At 31.3% G+C, this 22,250-nt stretch overlaps 1 protein-coding gene across 17 annotated transcripts in view; it reads left to right on the forward strand.

The window, feature by feature from the left end:
• The window catches only part of LOC139525523 (inactive tyrosine-protein kinase transmembrane receptor ROR1-like), a 170,093-nt gene that overhangs the window by 65,017 nt on the left and 82,826 nt on the right, over positions 1–22,250 (forward strand). For all 17 annotated transcript variants that reach the window (XM_071320948.1, XM_071320922.1, XM_071321004.1 and 14 more), the window contains one exon: positions 8,551–8,607. In XM_071320948.1, the coding sequence (XP_071177049.1) occupies positions 8,551–8,607 (57 nt within the window). The remainder of the gene's footprint in view (positions 1–8,550; positions 8,608–22,250) is intronic.

A 22,250-nucleotide genomic window follows, 5' to 3' on the forward strand; every position in this document is an offset into this window, starting at 1 on the left:
GGGGGGGCATGGGCCCCCTCTAAATCCACATCTGAATTATACTACAACTAATTTATAAGATACTGTTTTTGGAATTTGCTGAAAAGTGCCAAACTTCATTGAAGCCATTACATTATTTGTTTGCACTTACTACTTGGTATTTCTAATGATCAAATATTTTTCAGATATAAATTATAGATTTAGCTTAAAATAATAGATACAAAAACAATTTGATGCTATGGTTAAGTAACATTATTTGACTATGAGGCTTCCTAATGCAAGCTTTATGTATTTTATGACAGTATTGGTATGGAGGTTGCATTCTTGTCTCAGATGGGGTCTAAACTAATCAGCTAGAAACGTCTCTGCTCATTATCTATTCCAATTACCTTGAATAATATATATTTCATGAAAGCAAGGTTTACATAGATGAACATTTTTTACTGGAGAAAATATGTGTAAAAACCCAAGATGACTGTCATAGATGGACAGGTGATGGGTATTTTTTTGTCATAAGTTGCCCAATACCTGTATAGAGGATGGTTTTTACGTGTCTTGGATAATTAACTGCACATTTATCTTACAAAAAGGTGTGCGAGTGTACATAAAAGAGAATTGCATGACAGAATCATTTAGCCTTTTTCCATGTTAGGTTTTCGGTTAAACCCGATACTACAAGCCTGACGGAGGGTATTGTTGTCGTTCTGTACCATTTGTTCCCAGGGTCACCTTTATCATCATTTAACTCAAAATGTTTCCTAATTAAGAAAAGTCATTACAATTACCCAGTCACAAGTGGTCTGTACATAATGGTGAAAAAGACATTAAAATTTTCAAATCAGTTGGTCCTCATTTTTAAAGGGTTTTTAATCACCATCAACAAGACTATTAATATTTTATGGATTTTTTGCTTGGACAAGATTTACTGTGTAAACTGTACTTAATTTTTTGTAAGTTTTTTGTAAAGTAAGTGATGTTCTTATAAAAGTGATGTTCTTATATTGAGATCTCATAAACATGTTTAACCCCGCCGCAATTTTGCGCCTGTCCCAAGTCAGGAGCCTCTGGCCTTTGTTAGTCTTGTATGATTTTAAATTTTAGTTTCTTGTGTATAATTCGGAGTTTAGTATGACGTCCATTATCACTGTACTATTATGCATATTTTAGGGGCCAGCTGAAGGACACCTACGGGTGCGGGAATTCTCGCTACATTGAAGACCCATTGGTTGCCTTCGGCTGTTGTTTGCTCTATGGTCGGGTGGTTGTCGCTTTGACATATTCACCATTTCCTTTCTCAATTTTATTAATATATCCATTGAAAATTAAAAATATGTTCAACAGTCTAAATAAAAAATTCAAATCTAAAAGTTAGTAATTTACATATTTCTTTTAAAAGTTTCTAGTAATCATTTTATGGAATTTAGATATTTTAAATTCTGGGTGGTTACACATGTAATGAAACAATTTAAATCCAATTTGTTAGATTCATCTTAAAAGTCTTATTTTTTTAGTGCCTTTAGCTCTAAATATGAATATATTATCTTTTATCATAAACATCATAACTTTTCTCCTTTTAACCAGGGTGAATCAGCTAAATTTTAAAGTTATTTTATTTTTTAAATATCATGTATCAAAGTTAATCTAAGTCAGATAGATTAATAATTTATTTTCTGATCAAAAGTAAATTTTTAAAGTAACGGCATAATTTTTTAAACAAAAAATAATCTGATTATTTAGGTTGTATATGATTTTTAGTGACAATGATGGTCTGAGAAATAGCTGAAGCATAGTATATAAAAATTACATAGACTGACAATATCCATTAACCACCCTGAATATCAACAAACAAGCTGATAGAAATTGTTTATTTTCCCAGGTTAGTTATTTATTTGTCATGGAGTAATATATTTTTGACATGTAAAATTATTCACATATGTGAATGTAGAATGTAGACTGGACCTCATGCTATGAACAATCATCAGATATAATGCTAGAATAACATTCAAACCCCAGTTTTTGTAAAAAAAATATTTTTCTTATTTTGAGATAATCATGGTACAGTATTTCAAAACGAAAGAAAAGTATTTTTTCTCTGTCATGACTTGATGTTTTTCTGATTGCATGTGTTTGTCAACTCGTAGATAATGACTTGGTTATGTTTTGCAATATTTTGTTTCAAAATTGATATTCTCTCTTGAAATACAGCACAGTTCCATGAAAATTATCTGACATGATCACCTTGACAATTTTTTTGAAGAATATTCATTTTTGGAAAATTTCATTTTCATAGCACATTTTAATGAAGTCTTATCATGGTTTCAGTAGATTTCAGTAATTGCCTTTAATTACCTTTACAAGCAAATTGTAATTTTGAAAGAGATATGATATCCAAAAAGAAATTGATGAAAAATTCAGTCATTGAAGTCTTTAACAAGCCCTTATGTCTACTCATTAAGCTCAACTTAAATTACAATAAAATTGAGAATGAAAATGGGGAATATGTCAAAGAGACTACAACCCCACCAAAGAGCAGACAAGGGTTGAAGGCAACCAAGTTTATTTAAAGATAATATACCATATAAATAAAACATAACATGCAAATCAATGGCCAATAAAAACTGCTTAACATTAGCTTTTTATTGCAACAACAACTGCTCTCCCCACAGGACACAAATTAGTCATATTTCAATGTAATATTATTTGTAAAAAGTTCTTTACATTGAGCCCTGTGAATCCCACATGTGAGTCATTGTGACCTGGGACTTTTTTAGCATGATTTATCCATTTTTTGGGACCCACATTTAGATTGAAAGACGTTACCTAAGGACCTAATAAGATTATCCACTTAGTCTGTGCAAAAAATGTCTTGATTTCATACAAAAACCAAGTTCTAACTGAAAAATGGACCTGTCTGAGCACCTTAAAAAAGATGATTAATAAGATATACATTAGAGGGTCAATTTTTATACGACCGCAAAAAATTTAATTTTTCGTCGTATATTGCTATCACGTTGGCGTCGTCATCGTCGTCTTGCGTCGTCTTGTGTCGTCGTCGTCGTCGTCGTCGTCCGAATACTTTTAGTTTTCGCACTCTAACTTTAGTAAAAGTGAATAGAAATCTATGAAATTTTAACACAAGGTTTATGACCACAAAAGGAAGGTTGGGATTGATTTTGGGAGTTTTGGTTCCAACATTTTAGGAATTAGGGGCCAAAAAGGGCCCAGATAAGCATTTTCTTGGTTTTCGCACCATAACTTTAGTTTAAGTAAATTGAAATCTATGACATTTAAAGACAATGTTTATAAACACAAAAGGAAGGTAGGGATTAATTTTGGGAGTTGAGATCCCAACAGTTTAGGAATTAGGGGCCAAAAAGGGGCCCAAATAAGCATTTTTCTTGGTTTTCGCACCATAACTTTAGTATAAGTAAATAGAAATCTATGAAATTTAAACACAAGGTTTACGACCATAAAAGGAAGGTTGGGATTGATTTTGAGAGTTTTGGTCCCAACAGTTTAGGAATAAGGGGCCCAAAGGGTCCAAAATTAAACTTTCTTTGATTTCATCAAAAATTCAATAATTGGGGTTCTTTGATATGCTGAATCTAACTGTGAATGTAGATTCTTAATTTTTGGTCCCGTTTTCAAATTGGTCTACATTAAGGTCCAAAGGGTCCAAAATTAAACTCAGTTTGATTTTAACAAAAATTGAATCCTTGGGCTTCTTTGATATGCTGAATCTAAACATGTACTTAGATTTTTGTTTATGGGCCCAGTTTTCAAGTTGGTCCAAATCAGGTTCCTAAATTATTATATTAAGTATTGTGCAATAGCAAGAAATTTTCAATTGCACAATATTCAGCAATAGCAAGAAATCTTCAATTGCACAGTGTTGTGCAATAGCAAGACATTTTCAATTGCACAGTATTGCGCAATAGCAAGAAATCTTCAATTGCACAGTATTGAGCAATAGCAAGTATTTTCAATTTCACAGTATTGCGCAATAGCAAGAAATATCTAATTGCACAATATTGCGCAATAGCAAGAAATTTTCAATTGGAGTTATCTTTCTTTGTCCGGAATAGTAGTTGAATCAACTTAAATCATTGTTTTATACAATATACAATGTATATTTGTCACAGTGAATTTGTATAATCAGGGATTATGTAGAATCCCTAAAATTTTCAGGGATTATGTATAATCACTAGAAAAAACGTCAGGGATTATACAGAATAACTGAAATGATACTTAAATATATCACATATTGAAATATCTTAAAAGTTAACCTTAATATATCATAATAATATAAACCTTAATATTGTAAAATGTTAGGCATAATTTATTAATATGAAAGACAAAAAAATATTGAAATGTTATACACAAAATTATTAAATGATAAGCACAAATAATTAAATGATAAGCAAAATATATATAAAATAATTTATGTTTGGTTTTTAATACTGACTTTATCAGTAATAATATCAAGCGAGCCCTTTTTGATATTGACTGTATTAGTATTAATAATAAAAAGCGAGCCCACACGGGCGGGTTGATGAAGTCAGTATGAAAATATTAAATTGCATAATGATTATTCTTTTTTAAATTTATCGTATTGTTTTAGCAATTGTTTTTAGGTTGAGAATATGAAATAAAATGAAATTGTCATTAAAACTATTTTTATGCATATAGTCGTTTTGATAAATGTTAATGTTATGTATAATATTTTAATATTAAACATTTTATTAACCGGATTTTTGTGACAAAAATGTCGGTTATTGATTTGGGGATGTACGGCGGGCGGGCGGTCGGTCGGGCGGGCGGGCGGCAATCAAATGTTGTCCGTGCATTAACTCATGAACCGTTCAACCAAAGCTTTTAAAATTTTAATATGTTGTTACTGACAACTAAATGAAGGTCAAGTTCAATAATGGCGATTTTGACTTTTACCGTTCAGGAGTTATGGTTCTTGAAAGATTGAAAAATGGAGTTTCCAGTCGTGTCCGTGCATTTACGCATGAACTGTTCTACCTAAGCTTCCCAAATTTTAATATATTGTTACTGATGACAAAATGGAGGTCAAGTTCAATAATGACGATTTTGACTTTTACCGTTCAGGAGTTATGGTTCTTGAAAGATTGAAAAATGGTGTTTCCAGTCGTGTCTGTGCATTTACACATGAACTGTTTTACCAAAGCTTCCCAAATTTTAATATGTTGTTACTGATGACAAAATAAAGGTCAAGTTCAATAATGACGATTTTGACTTTTACGGTTCAGGAGTTATGGTTCTTGAAAGATTGAAAAATGGTGTTTCCTGAGTCGTGTCCGTGCATTTTCTCATGAACCATTCAACCAAAGCTTTTGAAATTTTTATATGTTGTTACTGATGGCAAATTAGAGGTCAAATTCAATGATGACGATTTTGACTTTTACCGTTCAGGAGTTATGGTTCTTGAAAGATTGTGAAATGGCGTTTCCATTCACGTTGTTGCATTTACTCATGAACCATTCAATCTAAGCTTTTCAAATTTTAAGATGTTGATACTGATGACAAAATGGAGGTCAAATTTGATATTGACAATTTTCACTTTCACCATTCATCAGTAATGGTTCTTGTGATATTGCCCGGACACAAATAAATATTAATAAATCCGGTTTGCTGTCGTTGTGACAGCCTCTTGTTTACAAACTAAATTTGGATGGCATCGACTATTACACATTTGGGCTGATTTTCTACAGGCATATCTATCAAATTCACATCTGTTTCTACCACATTATCAACATTAAAAAAAAAACCTTGTCCTCCACGTCAAATCAGATTATACGGCGCGTCTGTGAAAAATAGAGTTTTCAGCACAAACATCTGAAGGTACAAATTGTACCAATGAAGGGAAATCAGCAACCTCAAACTGCTTTCTTGTATCCAAGATCCGAGCAGGATTCCATGCTATATAGCAAGGCAATATCCTTCTTCATTCTTTTCGTGAATATTGACCATAAGTTTTTTGGGATCTCCCTTTCCTGTAACCAAGGATTTGTATAGTAAGACTATACAAATCCTTGCTGGAACCACTATCTTTGAAGCTTTTAATTATTGATAATCCCTGAAATCATATAAGGGAATTTGTAAAATAATAATTAAAATTATCAGTGATTATATAAAATAATATATGGAATAAGGGAAAGGGGGATGTGGAAAAAAAATTGGGGGGTTCAATTTTTCTCATTTCAGATTTCATACATAAAAAGAAAATTTCTTCAAACATTTTTTTGAGAGGATTAATATTCAACAGCATTGCTCAAAGGCAAAAAACAAATTTTAAGTTTATTAGACCACATTCGTTCTGTGTCAGAAACCTATGCTGTGTCAAGTATTTAATCACAATCCAAATTTAGAGCTGAATCCAGCTTGAATGTTGTGTCCATACTTGCCCCAGCCGTTCAGGGTTCAACCTCTGCGGTCGTATAAAGATGCGCCCTGCGGAGCATCTGGTTTATTGGTCAGATTCAAATTGTTTTAACTTCTGATCAGAATGCCTCTTTTCACAAGAGAAGTTATATGCAAGGTTGCATATAAGAATATCTGATGTGCCAAAATTTTTATTAATATTGTACTGAAATGTGGTAACACATCTGATACATTAGCTCATGATAAGGAAAAAATAAAATTGTACCCTGCCTTATATTCAGTAAGAAAAAAGTTTGAAAAGAAACAGGTTTTTATTTTGAATTTAAAAGATGTAAAATGATAAAGAAATTAGAATACATGGGGAGAACCATGACATAGCAGGTAAACTGGCAATCTAAGTAAATCAAGATCAAGAGTTTATTTTAACTGCCAATGGTAGAGTTGACAAACTCATAATCCCAGTGGTGACAGGATAGGAAACTACTTAGATCACTGACGTCCATTTAAGCCATCGAGACTCCTAACCAGAAAGACAATGACATTCCCATCATACAACAGTCTATTTCTGTGCTCCTTTGTCTGATTCTGAAATGATAAAGAGATGAAGCTCAAGATATTTTCAAGAGAATTTTAAGTTGATGATAAAATGTCAGATTTTTTGTAAGAATTAAGTAGTGTTGTTGTTTTTTGAGGAGTAAAAAAGTTATATTTTTGGCATTAATGAAAGTTGATAAATTAAATTATATTAGATACATGAAAACGTGGGGAGATGGATCGAAATTAATATCTTTTATCATATCTTTCAGGTGTTTATTTCAGTATTTAAGGAATATTATATTTCAGTTAATAAGTTTAATATTTATTTATGAAGATAAGGCATTTGTATCCAGTAGATATTCGTGTAATACAAGGTTACTTTGCTCCCAGTTCACCTTATATTAGGTGAATTAGTTGTTCTTTATCAGCACGTGTGTTTCTTAAAATATGTATTGGATAACTTTGAAGATCAAAAACTTTTCATCAATAAAATCAAGGGAGAGACTATAAACTATTGCCAGTTAAAAATGGATAACAGCAACAATTAATATGATCAAAACTCTAAAATCTACAGGGTGGACCATTTTTCATGTCTCTCTAATATCAGCATACCAATTCATAAAATAGTATTGAACCAATAGATGGTTATAGCTTTTGGTCTTTGAAATATCTGATGTTTATTCAAAAAACTTTGCATGCGAACAGAATCATTATGATACTTTTTTACATGGTTTTTCATAGGAAAAAAATAACTAAACAGCTGCCAACAGTTTCTTTTTTCTGTAACTAAAGTATTATGAACTGTTGGACCAATGCTTTTCAAACATTTATATATTGATACTGATGACAATATGGATTTCAATGATTTCCACTTTTGCCTGTCAGGAGTTATGGTCCTTTGATAGATTGGAAAGTCAAACATGCCAGAAAGTGCCATACTTATGAATACATTGATTTCAACAATGGTTACCTTCAAAATACAGAAAACCTGGTTTGCTGTCAATTTGACAGCTCATATCTTGTTTTTATTATCAAAACATGTGATATACTAATATTCTTGTCACCAATATGCTCTCATGAAATACAATCACAAGTGCTGTGTATCAATTGAGCATCAGTATGACATAATTTGTAATCATTTATTAATTTCTGAGCATCCATTTTCATAGCATTTTCAATAAATCACATCATTAGTCCATGACTAAATAACCATTTCATAAACAAAAATATAAAATTTAAAAATAGGAATCCCCACTTTCTCAAAGAAAAACTCAATTGCAAGACCAGTCTGGCCATTAGATAAACGATGTATACTAATTCAGTTTTACAACATATAATCTAGAAAGGATAAGGATTATCGTTGAGATTGTAAAGCAAAGAGACAACAAATTGACCAAATAGCAGGTTTGTGCCGCAGTAAAACTAGTTTCAGCTCACCACATTACCAAGCCAGTCATACTTTCTATTCCTGTTATGAAATACAAAGTTATTTCAATGGTGATTTTGACCAAGGTCTGATATAGCACTAGATGTTAACACACCAACAATCAATCTATCAATTATCTCTATACATAATTATGCACATATTTCTACAATGACTTAATTTATTTGTATATTTTTTGACAGATTTGAAGAAGTCACAGCATCTTGTAATAGGCCTATGTTTTATATTGGTTCTTCAAGGTAAGTGTTTATATAATGTAATGTGTGTGTTGACAATCCTTTTAGAGTATGTGTATTGCTATTTATCTTGAACTTCAAAAAACATGTCAAAAGCTATATCCCTGCAGTGACTTGATATATACAAAAAGTATAGAAGTCTCTTATACACTTGAATAATAGAAGGTTGCTTGTACATGTCTTTGTTGTGGAATAATTTAGTTCAAGATTATGAACCTCTCAACATCTATAAGTAGATTTTATTTGGAAATTAAAGTGCAAAAACCACTATGATGTTTGTATAAAGTAAAACTTTTTGATTTTGATACCTATATAAATTTGACCAAAAATAAAAATGATTCACAAGTTGGTACTTTAATGTCGAGTTCATTGCTATCAAAGCCTTATGTAGTTACAAACAGTCACAGTTTTTCAGAATCTCTCTATTTTGAATAAGAATCTTTTATTCCAATTAAAGAAGGAAACAAGTTATATATTGCTATTTGTAAGATAACATTTACTGAGCTAATATAAAAAAAGAAGATGTGGTATGATTACCAATGAGACAACTCTCCACAAGAGACTAAAATAACACAGAAATTAACAACTATAGGTCACTGTATGGCCTTCAACAATGAGTAAAGCCCATACTGCATAGTCCGCTATAAAAGGCCCCGAAATGACAATGTAAAACAATTCAATCGAGAAAACTAACAGCCTTATTTACTTTTAAAAAAATGATCGAAAAAGGAATATGTAAGTTTGTTTGTTCTTGATAATGTACATCTTTATTCATATTATCTCTAAATTGTGTCAAAAAGTCATCATTGCTTGCATGGGAAAATAGGAACAAATAGTTTTGTACCATAGTTATGCTTTAGATAGAATAATCAAATTACTCACATTGTGAGAGCAAATTGAAACAGAAAATTCTTCATCCTAATTTAGGGAGTATAAAGCTCATAAACATGTAAAACATTCTGCAGAAGTTTACTGGAATTCCTGAAATGTTTATAAAGTAATGTTTAATGGAGACGTGAAGCATTGTTTTATTACCCAGAGAAACCTAATGCGTTAACATGAGCAGCTTTTACATGTCAACTGCTTCAACAAATTTTTCTTTAAAAAAAATTGTTTAATGCATGGAAACATGGTAAAACTTAGAAAACAATAACTTAAAAATATTTTTTTGCGAATATTTGGATGTAGAAATCTGCATATACTTTCATTTACTGACGAAATAATGCTAAGTCAAAGTATTGAAGACTTAAATTCAGTTTAAAATGAATGTGTTAATGATCGAATATGTTTATAAAAAGCACATAACTCAATAGGCTTTGTAAATACAGTGTGAAAACTGGTCTATAAAGTTGATTTTATACCTATTATAATGGTTTTGTAAGAATAAAACAGTAAGAATTGCATCATCTGGTGTTTTGTGTCTATGTCTGTTAGATAATAAATTTCTAACCGAATAATATAGGTCCTTTTATTGTTCTGTACTGTGATGAGCTGGTAGGAGAGATTGATTGGGGGAGGAAATTATAAAAATATTTGAATAAGCTCTCCCAAGATATAGCCTTTTTGCACTTAAAGGCAGCATAAGCAATCAGTTAGATTAGGGGGAGGATCTGTTGTATTTGGGTTAATTAATTCTGGTTATAAATCTATTTATCAGAAGGCATTGAATGATATATTTGTCAAAATATCAGAGCCTCTTTTTAATATACAGTTTCTCAACTTTATATATTATATTTATATATTTACTTATTATACTCATAAGAAAGTTCGCCAAATAGCGGAATATGAAAGATACATAACAGGCTGCTTTTGTTAAAATTTTGTTTACTTCATTCAGATGTAAAACTCACCTTTTTATCAAAATCTTTTCACCAAGCAACATGCATAATCTCGAATTATCTTTTTTGTTTTGTTTTACAAAAAATGAAAGAATGAAAAGAAAGAAAGCTGTGGTTTGTATAGAATGCTTGACTGATATTTCTGATAACAAGCCTAGATAGATTATAATCGCTTCCGAAATTTGTCTTTAATTGAGGAAAACATTATTCTCTTCATTATGCTAATGAAATTTTATATGATTTCATTTATTCATTTTTATGTCTATAAATCTATGGATGACTTGAAAGTTCACTCACACATTTTGTAAAATTGAAATATTTCAAATATATGGTGATGCTCTTGAAATTTCTAAGGATACAGATTGTTATCTTCAAGTGTGGGTGATAAAGGCATATGAATTATGTAAGTTTTATTTTCGGTGAAGTATCAGTTTGGAATATTTGATTTGAATCAGTTGGAAAAAGATTTTTTTCTATTATACAGAAAGACTTGTACTGTACTGTCTGTTCTGTGTGGTATGACCTTGAAAGAATGCTTTGACCTTGAAAAATGCTGAAATATAAAAGTATTCAGATACTAGTAGTTCTTTAACAGTCCATGAATAATATGTTAATTTTATTTCTGTAGCAATTTATCCTTAAATTTTAATTTGAAACCATTATCGTGTTAGAAATATAAAGTCATATGATTTTAAAATGGATTTTGTAATCACTACAATAACCAGCCTGGGAAATAAATTGAGATCTAGACAGCTTTCTAAAATGTGATTTGGAAAAGTATGCTTATACTGCTGAAGTGATTTCTTGGTTATTTCATGTTAAAGTTTTTTCTACACTTTCAAATATCCAGAATTCACATAACCTTGTTACAACTACACTGTTATGCCAAAGACATTGATTCCAGAAATATTGATATAACTAGTATTCAATTATAAGATCGTTGTTTAATTAAACAGAAAGATTACTAAATTATAATATTTCTATTTAAACAGATTGTTAGCTTTACCAATATTATTTCTTTTGAAGGATGATTGATATGACTTGAACATACAATAACAGCATTATTCATTTCCTATTTAATCACAGCAAACAATAGATTTATCATTAAACTTGTAAGGAATGATGGATACCAAATAGGACATGGAGAAATTACATGTACTCATCTTCCATTTAATTATTGCAAACAATAGTTTCACAGTCAAACCTGTAATTTTATGGAGAGCCAGGGTTGACCACTTAAATGCACTTGATATTTTCAATAGAAATATCACAATCTATTAACAAGGTCGTCTTGGGTCATTCTTAAGGTCAGTATCAGGTCGCAGTCTGACTCCCATAAATAACTTGTCTAATTGAACATGCCAAAGTAAATGAATTACACATAGTAATTGAGAAGAATTTAAATTGAAATATATTTAAAGCAGGTTTGTCTTGGTGTGAGTAATGGTATATTATTTTTGTATGGTCACTAGTTTATTGTATAAATCTTAATGTCCAGCAGACTTCTATCTGCCATTTGACACTTTCTGGTGTTATAGGTCAAAGGCTAAGGTGTCAGTGCGTGTGTGGGTTTGTTTTCCTTTGTAGAAAAATTAAAATTAGAAAAAAGAAAATTAAATTCATTGTAAAGGAACATATTTCTAGTATTGTTGTTTTCCCATAATCCTACAGACACACACTATATTTTTTATTGGATGATGATGGGCTATAATCTAGATTGGGCATGTTAGTTTGGAGATGTAAGTACAAGCATATTTTATTGAATTATAATATTAAGGATGACACAGAGACATGCTACATGTAAACTTGTATTGTAGGCTAATTTCAATTATTATATCATGGTTAATAATAAAAAAGGCTTTGAAATATATTTTTAGTGAAGATCACAAAGAAAAGGCTATGTGAAATGTTATGTTGTTGGGAAGAAAACAGTGCAACTAATAACAACTTTTTATAGGAAAATAATCCTATACTTTTGGAATCAAAGCCATGTGCAAAATTCCTCAGATGTCTATGATGGGTCCGATTCTTATTACAAAAGTTCAAAATTAACATGGCATTACATTTGTTCCATTTTATGAAATTGACAAATACATTGCCTACCCATGTTAAAATAAGCAATAGTCTGATGAAGAAGGCAGGGCATGATAGAATAATTTTTTTAACAAATTAATGATAACGAAAGTTAATCAGTGTAGAAATAAATCAGAAATTGAACTGGTACAGGAAGTTTCTTTTATAGAAATTCCAATCCAGTACATGACAGTTACTCTTTAATGTTTAGATGTCTAATGATGTTGTTATCAAGAATGAACTGTTAATGGGCATTTTTTGTTCCGGATGAATTCTCCTCTTTATCTTTGACTTTTACCTTATCATATCAATGCCAATGCTGTACTCACAGAGAACATAAAGAATAGGAAAGTTGAAATAATTTGAGTTCCCTACACAAGTTGTGGGTCTTAGCTTCTGTTCATGTTCATACTTATTTGAGGTTGAAGACATGGAATAAGAGGTGTTGCTGAAGAGAGAATATTATATGAAAGGTTACAGAAGAGTGATCCAGATAGGAGAAAGGATAAATAGAGAATAGAGAAAAAAAGAAAAGGAGAAACTATTAATGACCTACACTGATAATTATCTCATGCGCTACAGGCATTCTTGAATTAATGTGTTATTCTTCACTTGTTGAATATTTTTTAATTATTTTTATAATTTTATGATTAATTCACAACCAACTTAATTTTTAGGAAATTGAAAATATGATATTCGCTTTTATCATGGCATCTCTCTCAAGAGATTTGCCTGAAAGTCATTTCTATAGAGATAGGGATTATAATCTACAAGAGCCTTGATAACTTTTTTATCAAGTGAAAAACAAAGTCTGTTAAAAGATGAAGTTGTCTTGGGTGTTTTTCCTATTTCCTTGTATTTTTTTTATGTTTAGTAGTCATTGTTGTATCTTTTTGATAATGTTAAAAGTTAAAATTCTACAAAAACTTATTTTTGAAATTTCTGGCAAATATATTTATATAGTCTTCTATTGCTAAAACATTACAGTGTGAAAGCACAGTTATAGTTGTGTCATAAATCCCATGTATATCACCTTCTCTAATAATAGGATTTTTTTTTATCATGGAATTTTATACCACTGTCATACAAGTGAGAGGTTTAGCTAGCTATAAAACCAAGTTAAATCCAACTATTTTTTGACACAAGAAAACGCCTGTACCAAGTCGAAATATAACAGTTGGTGTCCATTCGATTGATGTGTTTGAGCTTTTGGTTTTGCCATTTGATTTAGGCCAGACTTTCCGTTTTGAATTTTCCTCGGAGTTGAGTAGTTTTGTGATTTTACATTTTACTGAGTGCATGATAAAATTTCATTGCTACCTATATGTGACGATTAAGTTCTGTCTTCTAATTATATTGGTATTAAACTCAGTCAATAACTAGTCAAATTGGTTTGTTTTAGTTTTTGTTTTGGAATTTAAATCCTAGCCAGGATAAATAAACAATACCTTAACAGATCAACCAAGGGCTTACAGAATTAAACTGAAGGATAATGGAATCCTTATTCAGGATCCCATGGATTAACTTACTACTTAACTTTCTAACATCACATCAGGCTTAGGGTAGTATGATTTTATTGTTTGTGTATATAGATAGTATCTTTGTTTATATTTATAACCCTAGGCATAGGATAAGTCAACAACTAATTGCTTAATGCTATACACTTGTAATTATCAAGTTGATCGACCATTACTTAGGACTAACCCATAAATCTCTTATGATAAATCTCTTACGTATACCCATAAGTAACAGACAGAAGCTACGATTATGATTCATATTCAGCTTTTTGATCCTTAAGGATCTTATGATGATTTCGATAAAGACATCTTCATACAAAACCAATATTTCGCTTCAATGTATATTTTTGATTGTTGATAAAATATAAGTAAAGTTGCACATTTGCTACATAACTATCTGATAATAATAACTTGTGAGTTTTGTTTGTAATGGGAGATAACGATTCTGCAATTCACATCAGCCTGTCAAAATTTCATGGTTAGATGATAATAGAGTGATTGCCACTATAGGTCTATTTTAATGCATCTAAATAATCAACTTTATACAAAGTTGTAAAGGCAGCAGGTGATTTTAGTATCAAAGTCAAGCGTAGCTTGCACTGGCATGGATTGCGGTAGTTTTGGTACTGTGATGGCCGACAGGGAGCCTGTTCAGACACAAATGATCTGCCAACTGCAGCATCTATCAATACTCCCTTCAGAATATGGCAGGAATTTTAGGTAACACAACAAAAAACAGAAAACATTTCAATAAATGAGATTTCAAATGGATAATTTTCTTATTTTGACTACCTCTAATGATTATAGCATATTTTTGAGGATCAGACATTTTATGATTTATTGTGTAGAGAACTTATGATTTATACTTATATGTGTGATGGTATAAGAAGATCAATTATTGCAGACTCTTTTCCCATCACATTAAACAGACATTATTGTATAATATTTATGTACTTTTATTTTTATATGACTCAATTTAGTTGCAAAATGGAGAGTTTTGCTTAGACATGTATTAGATAAATATTTGGCTGCAGATTTTTATGACTTTTTGATTTGTATTTCATTGCAGCACTTCTGTTTTACTGTTCTTATTACCATATGTGTTTGTTACATATCACCATGATTCATCGGTTTCTGTAGTATAATAACTTTATATCAGTTTTAAGTTCTCTTCAAAAATTCAAATTAGAAGATGTGTGAATTAAAAAACTTATTTAGGTGACTTAGATAGTCTGAGATCTACTGTCGTTCTTAATATTCATGAAATGTTTGCTACTGGATGCTAACACATTGGTGGCCTTTAATGACAGTTTTCTACTATTTGGATGGGTTGTCATCTCTTTGACAATTCCCTGTTTCCATTCTCAATTTTAAGCAAGGTTTAATAATCAATCAATCAATCCACCCCAAATCTGCTATATAGCACTACTTCTATGCTGGAATTCAAGTGGTGGTAGTCTTTTGTTTAAATTTTGCTCTTAAGATTCTCAGTTAGTTTAGGCTAAGTAAATGTGATGCTTAAAGACACTATAATATACAGAAAATAGGTTTACATTACGAATGTGCTATTCATCAAAAACCATTGTTGTGAAACTACTTGGAATTGGTTTATTTCCCCTTAATTTATAAGCAATTTGAATAAACTTAAATCTAAAACACATGTATAAAGTAATATAAAAGAAGTCAATTACAACTTATTCTTTATACTATAATTAAGTGAGAGGATGAACTTCTTAATTCAAGATTGAAGTCTGAAGAAGTTCTAAACAAGAGATAATGAATAACTAAACCTCACACACAGTACTTAATGAAACCTCATTGACACATGATTAAATACAATTGGTTTATACAAGAGGGTTCGTGTGCCTCATATTTTCTCATTGTCTCGAGATGAGAGATCAAGAATCAACAAAATAATGTTATATCAAATAGCACAGAAATAGAGAGCGAAGTCAAAAGCCCCAGATGAATTCTAAACTATGAAATCTTGTAGGCAAATGAAAAAGATGACAGTTTAAGCATCACAAACTTTTATGCAATTATAATTATGATATTGAATTATTTATTTAAACATTTATGTGAACATTAACTGAAAGATAAATTTTCAGACCTAAATAAAGAGAAAGGAAAAAACTTTGCACTGCCATAAAACAGCACAAAACAAATGATAACATGCTCAGTGTTCAATGTTTAGACTGTAGTTTGATGCAACAGAACTTGTTTTTAAGAAAATTACGTAAATGCAGCTGAGATTTCAAGACAAATTGTTCTCTTATAGATTAAGAGTAAAACAAATAAAACTTAAATTAGATAAAACTCTGAAAAAATATCTAGCCATCTGGTTAAAAGAAAAGAAAAAAGATGACACTTTAATAGCTACAAAATCTCTTCAAAGTTCTTTTTTACAATTTAGAAAATGGTAAATGTTGGTCAATTACTATTTTATATTACAAAAAGAAGATAAAATGCTTCATACCAACAAATAGATATTTGAAGGCCTGCAGTAGCTGCTTACCAGTTTATCTAAACTGCAACTCCCTCCTATGTAGGGAGGATCACCAATCTTTTAAATTGGTGTAAAATATCTCGAATTAAATTCCTAACATTTGAGCATTACATTACCAGCAGAAGCAACCTGAACCAACGTTTTAGTGGGCTTCGTGATTGCTCAAGTTTTTAAATTTTGTTACCAGGACCTGACGATGTAATATTTGCAGAAGTAAATCAGAAGATTAAATTGAAAATATTAACTGAATTTTTGGAAAGTTGATTACGGTATTAAAATAGTAGGAATAAACTGTCTGTTTGCATGTAGATAAATGGCTTATAAGACAATAAAGTGATTGCATAACATAAGTCAAATATTAGGGCTTTATATGGAACTTTTGCATTACTAGGCGCCAGAAAGACAAACAAACTGATCTTTTTTTTTGCCACTGGTATTAAATCTCGGTGAAAAGATAGAAGTTGTATTGAATAGAAAATTAATTTTATGATTGCAGGATCAAGCTCAGTAGGAACATGTGTTTTGCAAATTAAAAGTATCATATTATGATATAAAATCAAAAAGACAGAGCAACTATCTTTTGTACAAATAAAACTCCTCTATTTGAACAAAACCCTATTCTTTTTATTTAAAGCAGTATTACAAATTCTCCATGGGTGGGCAAGTGAATTAATTTTGTACATTGATATAAAGCTTTAATTGATTACATAAGAGAGACAGTTTAAAGCAGCCATATCATTGATATTATAACAATTATACAATAAATACAAATTAATTTAGAGTTTTCTTTTTGTCTACAACATAAAACAGTCTTCTCAGGCATCTAAACATCTGAATTAGGATTTTCTTTCTTTATTATCTTTCAATTTTGTCATGCCAACATGGGGCCGTGGATGATTGTGTGTGGTTGCAATATGACTTCATCAGTTTTTCTATGGTTGATTTATTCATTACACTAACATACCTATTTGGATATTTTTAATATTCATAGATTGGAGCTGATGTTTATGCTTTAAAAGCTCCTATTAGGATATACACTTTTGTAAATGTCTGAGACCTGCTAGCAGTGTTGGAGATAGGTTGCATATGCAATAGTTCCTTGATATGTTGCATGTACCTTCTTGACCTTTCATGGTAACAGAATTTACAAGATTTATTTATAAGGTATATTCATTGAGAAACAATCCATGAACTCATTCATGAAGTTCTTTGTAGATGATTTTGGTAGTTTTCTTTAAGGTTTTTTTTTATGGCCCTGCTGTCATGGCCATATAGTGTTACTCTTAGCCCTTGTCCCTCTTTTTTTATGGCCTTGCTGTCATGGCCATATAGTGTTACTCTTAGGCCTTGTCCCTCTTTTTATGGCCCTGCTGACACGGCCATATAGTGTTACTCTAGGCCTTGTCCCTCTTTTTATGGCCCTGCTGTCATGGCCATATAGTGTTACTCTTTGGCCTTGTCCCTCCTTTTTTATGGCCCTGCTGTCATGGCCATATAGTGTTACTCTTAGGCCTTGTCCCTTTTTTTATGGCCCTGCTGTCATGGCCATATAGTATTACTCTTAGACCTTGTCCCTCTTTTTTTATGGCCCTGCTGTCATGGCCATATAGTATTACTCTTAGACCTTGTCCCTCTTTTTTTATGGCCATGCTGTCATGGCCATATAGTATTACTCTTAGACCTTGTCCCTCTTTTTTTATGGCCATGCTGTCATGGCCATATAGTATTACTCTTAGACCTTGTCCCTCTTTTTTTATGGCCATGCTGTCATGGCCATATAGTATTACTCTTAGACCTTGTCCCTCTTTTTTTATGGCCATGCTGTCATGGCCATATAGTGTTACTCTTAGGCCTTGTCCCTCTTTTTTATGGTCCTGCTGTCATGGCCATATAGTGTTACTCTTAGGCCTTATCCCTCATTCTGCAACAATTAGTTATACAGACTTTTTTCCTAAACACCTTCACATATTGAACTGATTTTTATGTTACTCTGTAACTTAATAATGATGAGTTATAGATTGAGTTTACAGTAGGTGCCACTCTGCTAAATTTTGCTGAAAAAACAGGCTTTGGATTTTGAAAATTTCATGAAAAAAATAGTTATACAAATCTTTTTTTTCTAAACATCTTCACATATTGAGCTGATTTTTAGTATGTGAGTCTGTAACTATGATGTTGTTACAAATAAATATTATGTTTGGTTTTTCTGTGCTTACTTTTGCGGATATTATGGGCTTTTGACTAGGAAAATTCCACTCCTAACTCCTAGGAAGATTTTTATGCTAAAAACAACAGACTGTTTAGTGCTATCAAGTTATTCCAAGTTTGATAAGTTATTTTTTATAAAAAATGAACTTGTAGGAGTTCTGTATCTTACAAAAAGCTACTAACATCATCAGAATTGGCAGCTAAGTTCTAAAGTATTACCATACTTATCAGAAATAGTTTTATGCCACATTAATAAGAATTACTTCCACCTAAATAGTTACATTCATATTTCTTAGCTTATGTCAATATGTACATGCTGTTGTGAAAATTGTCAATTAAGTTTCTTCTTGAAACTTCAAAAGATTTTACCAGCTGTGAATAACTGCTGTAGTTATGTAATCATTTTAATTGAATGTTAAATTTTACCGAAAAGAAAATTTGATCAATTTTTATGAAAGATGTAAAATGAACTGCCTGCCAATTTTTATTGCAGATTTGTAATTAAAATTATCAGGTTTTTACTATCTCGGCAAAAATTTGTGAACATCTATGAATTAGCTGTTTTTACAAAAGGAGGGAACATGGGTTATCATACTTACATTATCATATAATATCTTACTGAGAACAGAACCACACTACATGAACAACCCACGAAACTTGTACAGTATGCACATGCAGTGTCTAACATGAACAACATGATAGGTTGCCACATATGGAGAAGGATCTGCTTACCCTTCCGGACCACAGCATTTCTGTTTAATACATGAAAGGTTTAGAAGTTATTAGGTAACAATATTACAATAAATTTGAAAACTAATGATTTTGAAACATACTAGGAAATTCCCAATAACTATTTTAATCCCAAACTTATCCTACCAGGATGAATGTTGACTTTTGTGTTTTACTATTACAGTTATTCAGTAATACCTTTGCACCATTATGCAGCTTTATTTCTTGCATGAAGAACCTGTTCTTAATAGAATTAAGAACCAAGTTAATCATTATCAGTTATTATGAATTATTAACTAGTAAACATTACATAATTTGTAGTAGTAGTATTCCTTCTGATGTTGACAACAAACATAGCAAGTCATTCATGTATAATATTAAGATGCCAGGTTGTTTTCTCCATTTCTTTTACTGTTGTGTGTCTGAGCTTGAATCTTATTGATGTTTAATATAGTAGCTTAAATGATTTATGGTATTGTTTGAACAAAGAATTGTCAAGGTTTGAGATACATTGGTTAAAGCTTTCATATTTTATTTAATTCACTTATCAAAATGTTGCAAAAAGAAAAGAATTATCCTACTGTTCTTATCATAATAAGTTATAATTATACATTTATAATGTGGATTCATTTATTTTTTGTGGGTACCCATTTTCGTGGATTGTTGAAAACTTGCCATTTCCTGGAAATGTGATTTTGTTGCTTTGCCAAAGTCTGTATACAACCTGAAATAAAAGATTTGTAATTCCTTGAACATTTAAATCATGGTTCACCAGTACCGTCAAATCTATTTTTATGGGTATCACCAATAATTAACACTTAGTGCTGGCACCATAACAGTTCATTGTTGCTTTATCACTGGATCCTGAAAAAAATTATTTGTGATGGTTTACTTTTCCAGGTTGATACGTAGGCTTGTCTAAGAAAACTAACTGGTATAGGTGATAAACAAATGTGGTGTTGGGTTTTTTGTGGCTTTTTTTTAATGTATTCATACTTGTAAATTACTTTTTTCTGCATTTCACCCTTTCAAAGATTTTATTGCATCAAGTAAAAGAATGTAATGGCCTCAAAATATTCTTTGAGGGCTTGATTCACTGCAATTACAAATACAAATTTAAAAACAAACAACAAAGAAACAACATTGAATGCTAATGTTCTTCTAATGTTGGAAGTCATGCAATTTCTGCTTCTCAAAATAGCTTAAATTTTATTTGATATTTTCTATGTTAAGAATTTCTTATTTATTGCCTTTATTGACTAAGATCATTTAAATGTGATAGCAATAGATTGGTTGATTGTTGGTGACTAAGGCCATTTTAAGTGCTCTTGGTATATATGATGGTGGCCATTAGTCATTGGTGGAAGAGCCAGCTGTATCTTGGTATATATGATGGTGACCATAAGTTATTGGTGGAAGAGCCAGCTGTATCTTGGTATATATATGATGGTGACCATAAGTTATTGGTGGAAGAGCCAGCTGTATCTTGGTATATATATGATGGTGACCATAAGTTATTGGTGGAAGAGCCAGTGTATCTTGGTATATATGATGGTGGCCATAAGTCATTGGTGGAAGAGCCAGCTGTATCTTGGTATATATATGATGGTGACCATAAGTTATTGGTGGAAGAGCCAGCTGTATTTTGGTATATATGATGGTGACCATAAGTTATTGGTGGAAGAGCCAGTGTATCTTGGTATATATGATGATGACCATAAGTTATTGGTGGAAGAGCCAGTGTATCTTGGTATATATGATGGTGGCCATAAGTCATTGGTGGAAGAGCCAGCTGTATCTTGGTATATATATGATGGTGACCATAAGTTATTGGTGGAAGAGCCAGCTGTATCTTGGTATATATATGATGGTGACCATAAGTTATTGGTGGAAGAGCCAGCTGTATCTTGGTATATATGATGGTGACCATAAGTTATTGGTAGAAGAGCCAGCTGTATCTTGGTATATATGTTGATTGGCTATTTATGGCTTCAATATAATTCTATTGTCTATTCTAATGTCTTTACTAAACTAAAGCTAAACCCACCAAGTAACATGTACCTGAAAATAATATAAACAAAATAATAGAAAACACAGTAGTTAACAATCTAATCCTTTTCTCTTTTCACTAGAAATGTTAATGTCCAAATAAAAATGAAAATGAAGGCAATTAAAATGTCATAGTATCAAGTATTTATCTGATCTTTCTTCTCCTTTTTTTTTATTGTCAGTTGCACTAATTACAAAAGGCTTGAATTCAAAAGTCCTTTTTCAAAACAACGTAAAATGTCTTGTCCAGAAGCACCATGCTTTGTAAGAACATTGGCGATTTGTTCATTTGTCTGAATCCATTTTACTTCTTTAAGCTCTCCATCTTGAAGTAATTGCTTTATTGCATTGATCTCCACCCTCAATCTCTTTTCTCCAACAGGTTTATCAGAGTATATTGCATGATAAAGGTCTTTGTTGTCAACGAAACAATCTACTGGAGTATGCATCAAATCGTTCTCATTATGCATTAATTCCTTAAACAGAGCTGCTAAAGATATAACACAGTCCACACCATCAGCTAAGGCCAAGGCTTCACTTGCTAAAGTACTACGTACAGCTCTTCTTAATTTCTTAGACTGCCAAGTGATTGGGTTCACTTTACCATCATCGCCCATCAAAAACACAACATAACCACGCTCTGCTACCACTGTTGATTGGCTATTTATGGCTTCAATATAATTCTATTGTCTATTCTAATGTCTTTACTAAACTAAAGCTAAACCC

This window comes from Mytilus edulis, chromosome 1 (assembly GCF_963676685.1).
Source record: "Mytilus edulis chromosome 1, xbMytEdul2.2, whole genome shotgun sequence".
Taxonomy (NCBI): domain Eukaryota; kingdom Metazoa; phylum Mollusca; class Bivalvia; order Mytilida; family Mytilidae; genus Mytilus; species Mytilus edulis.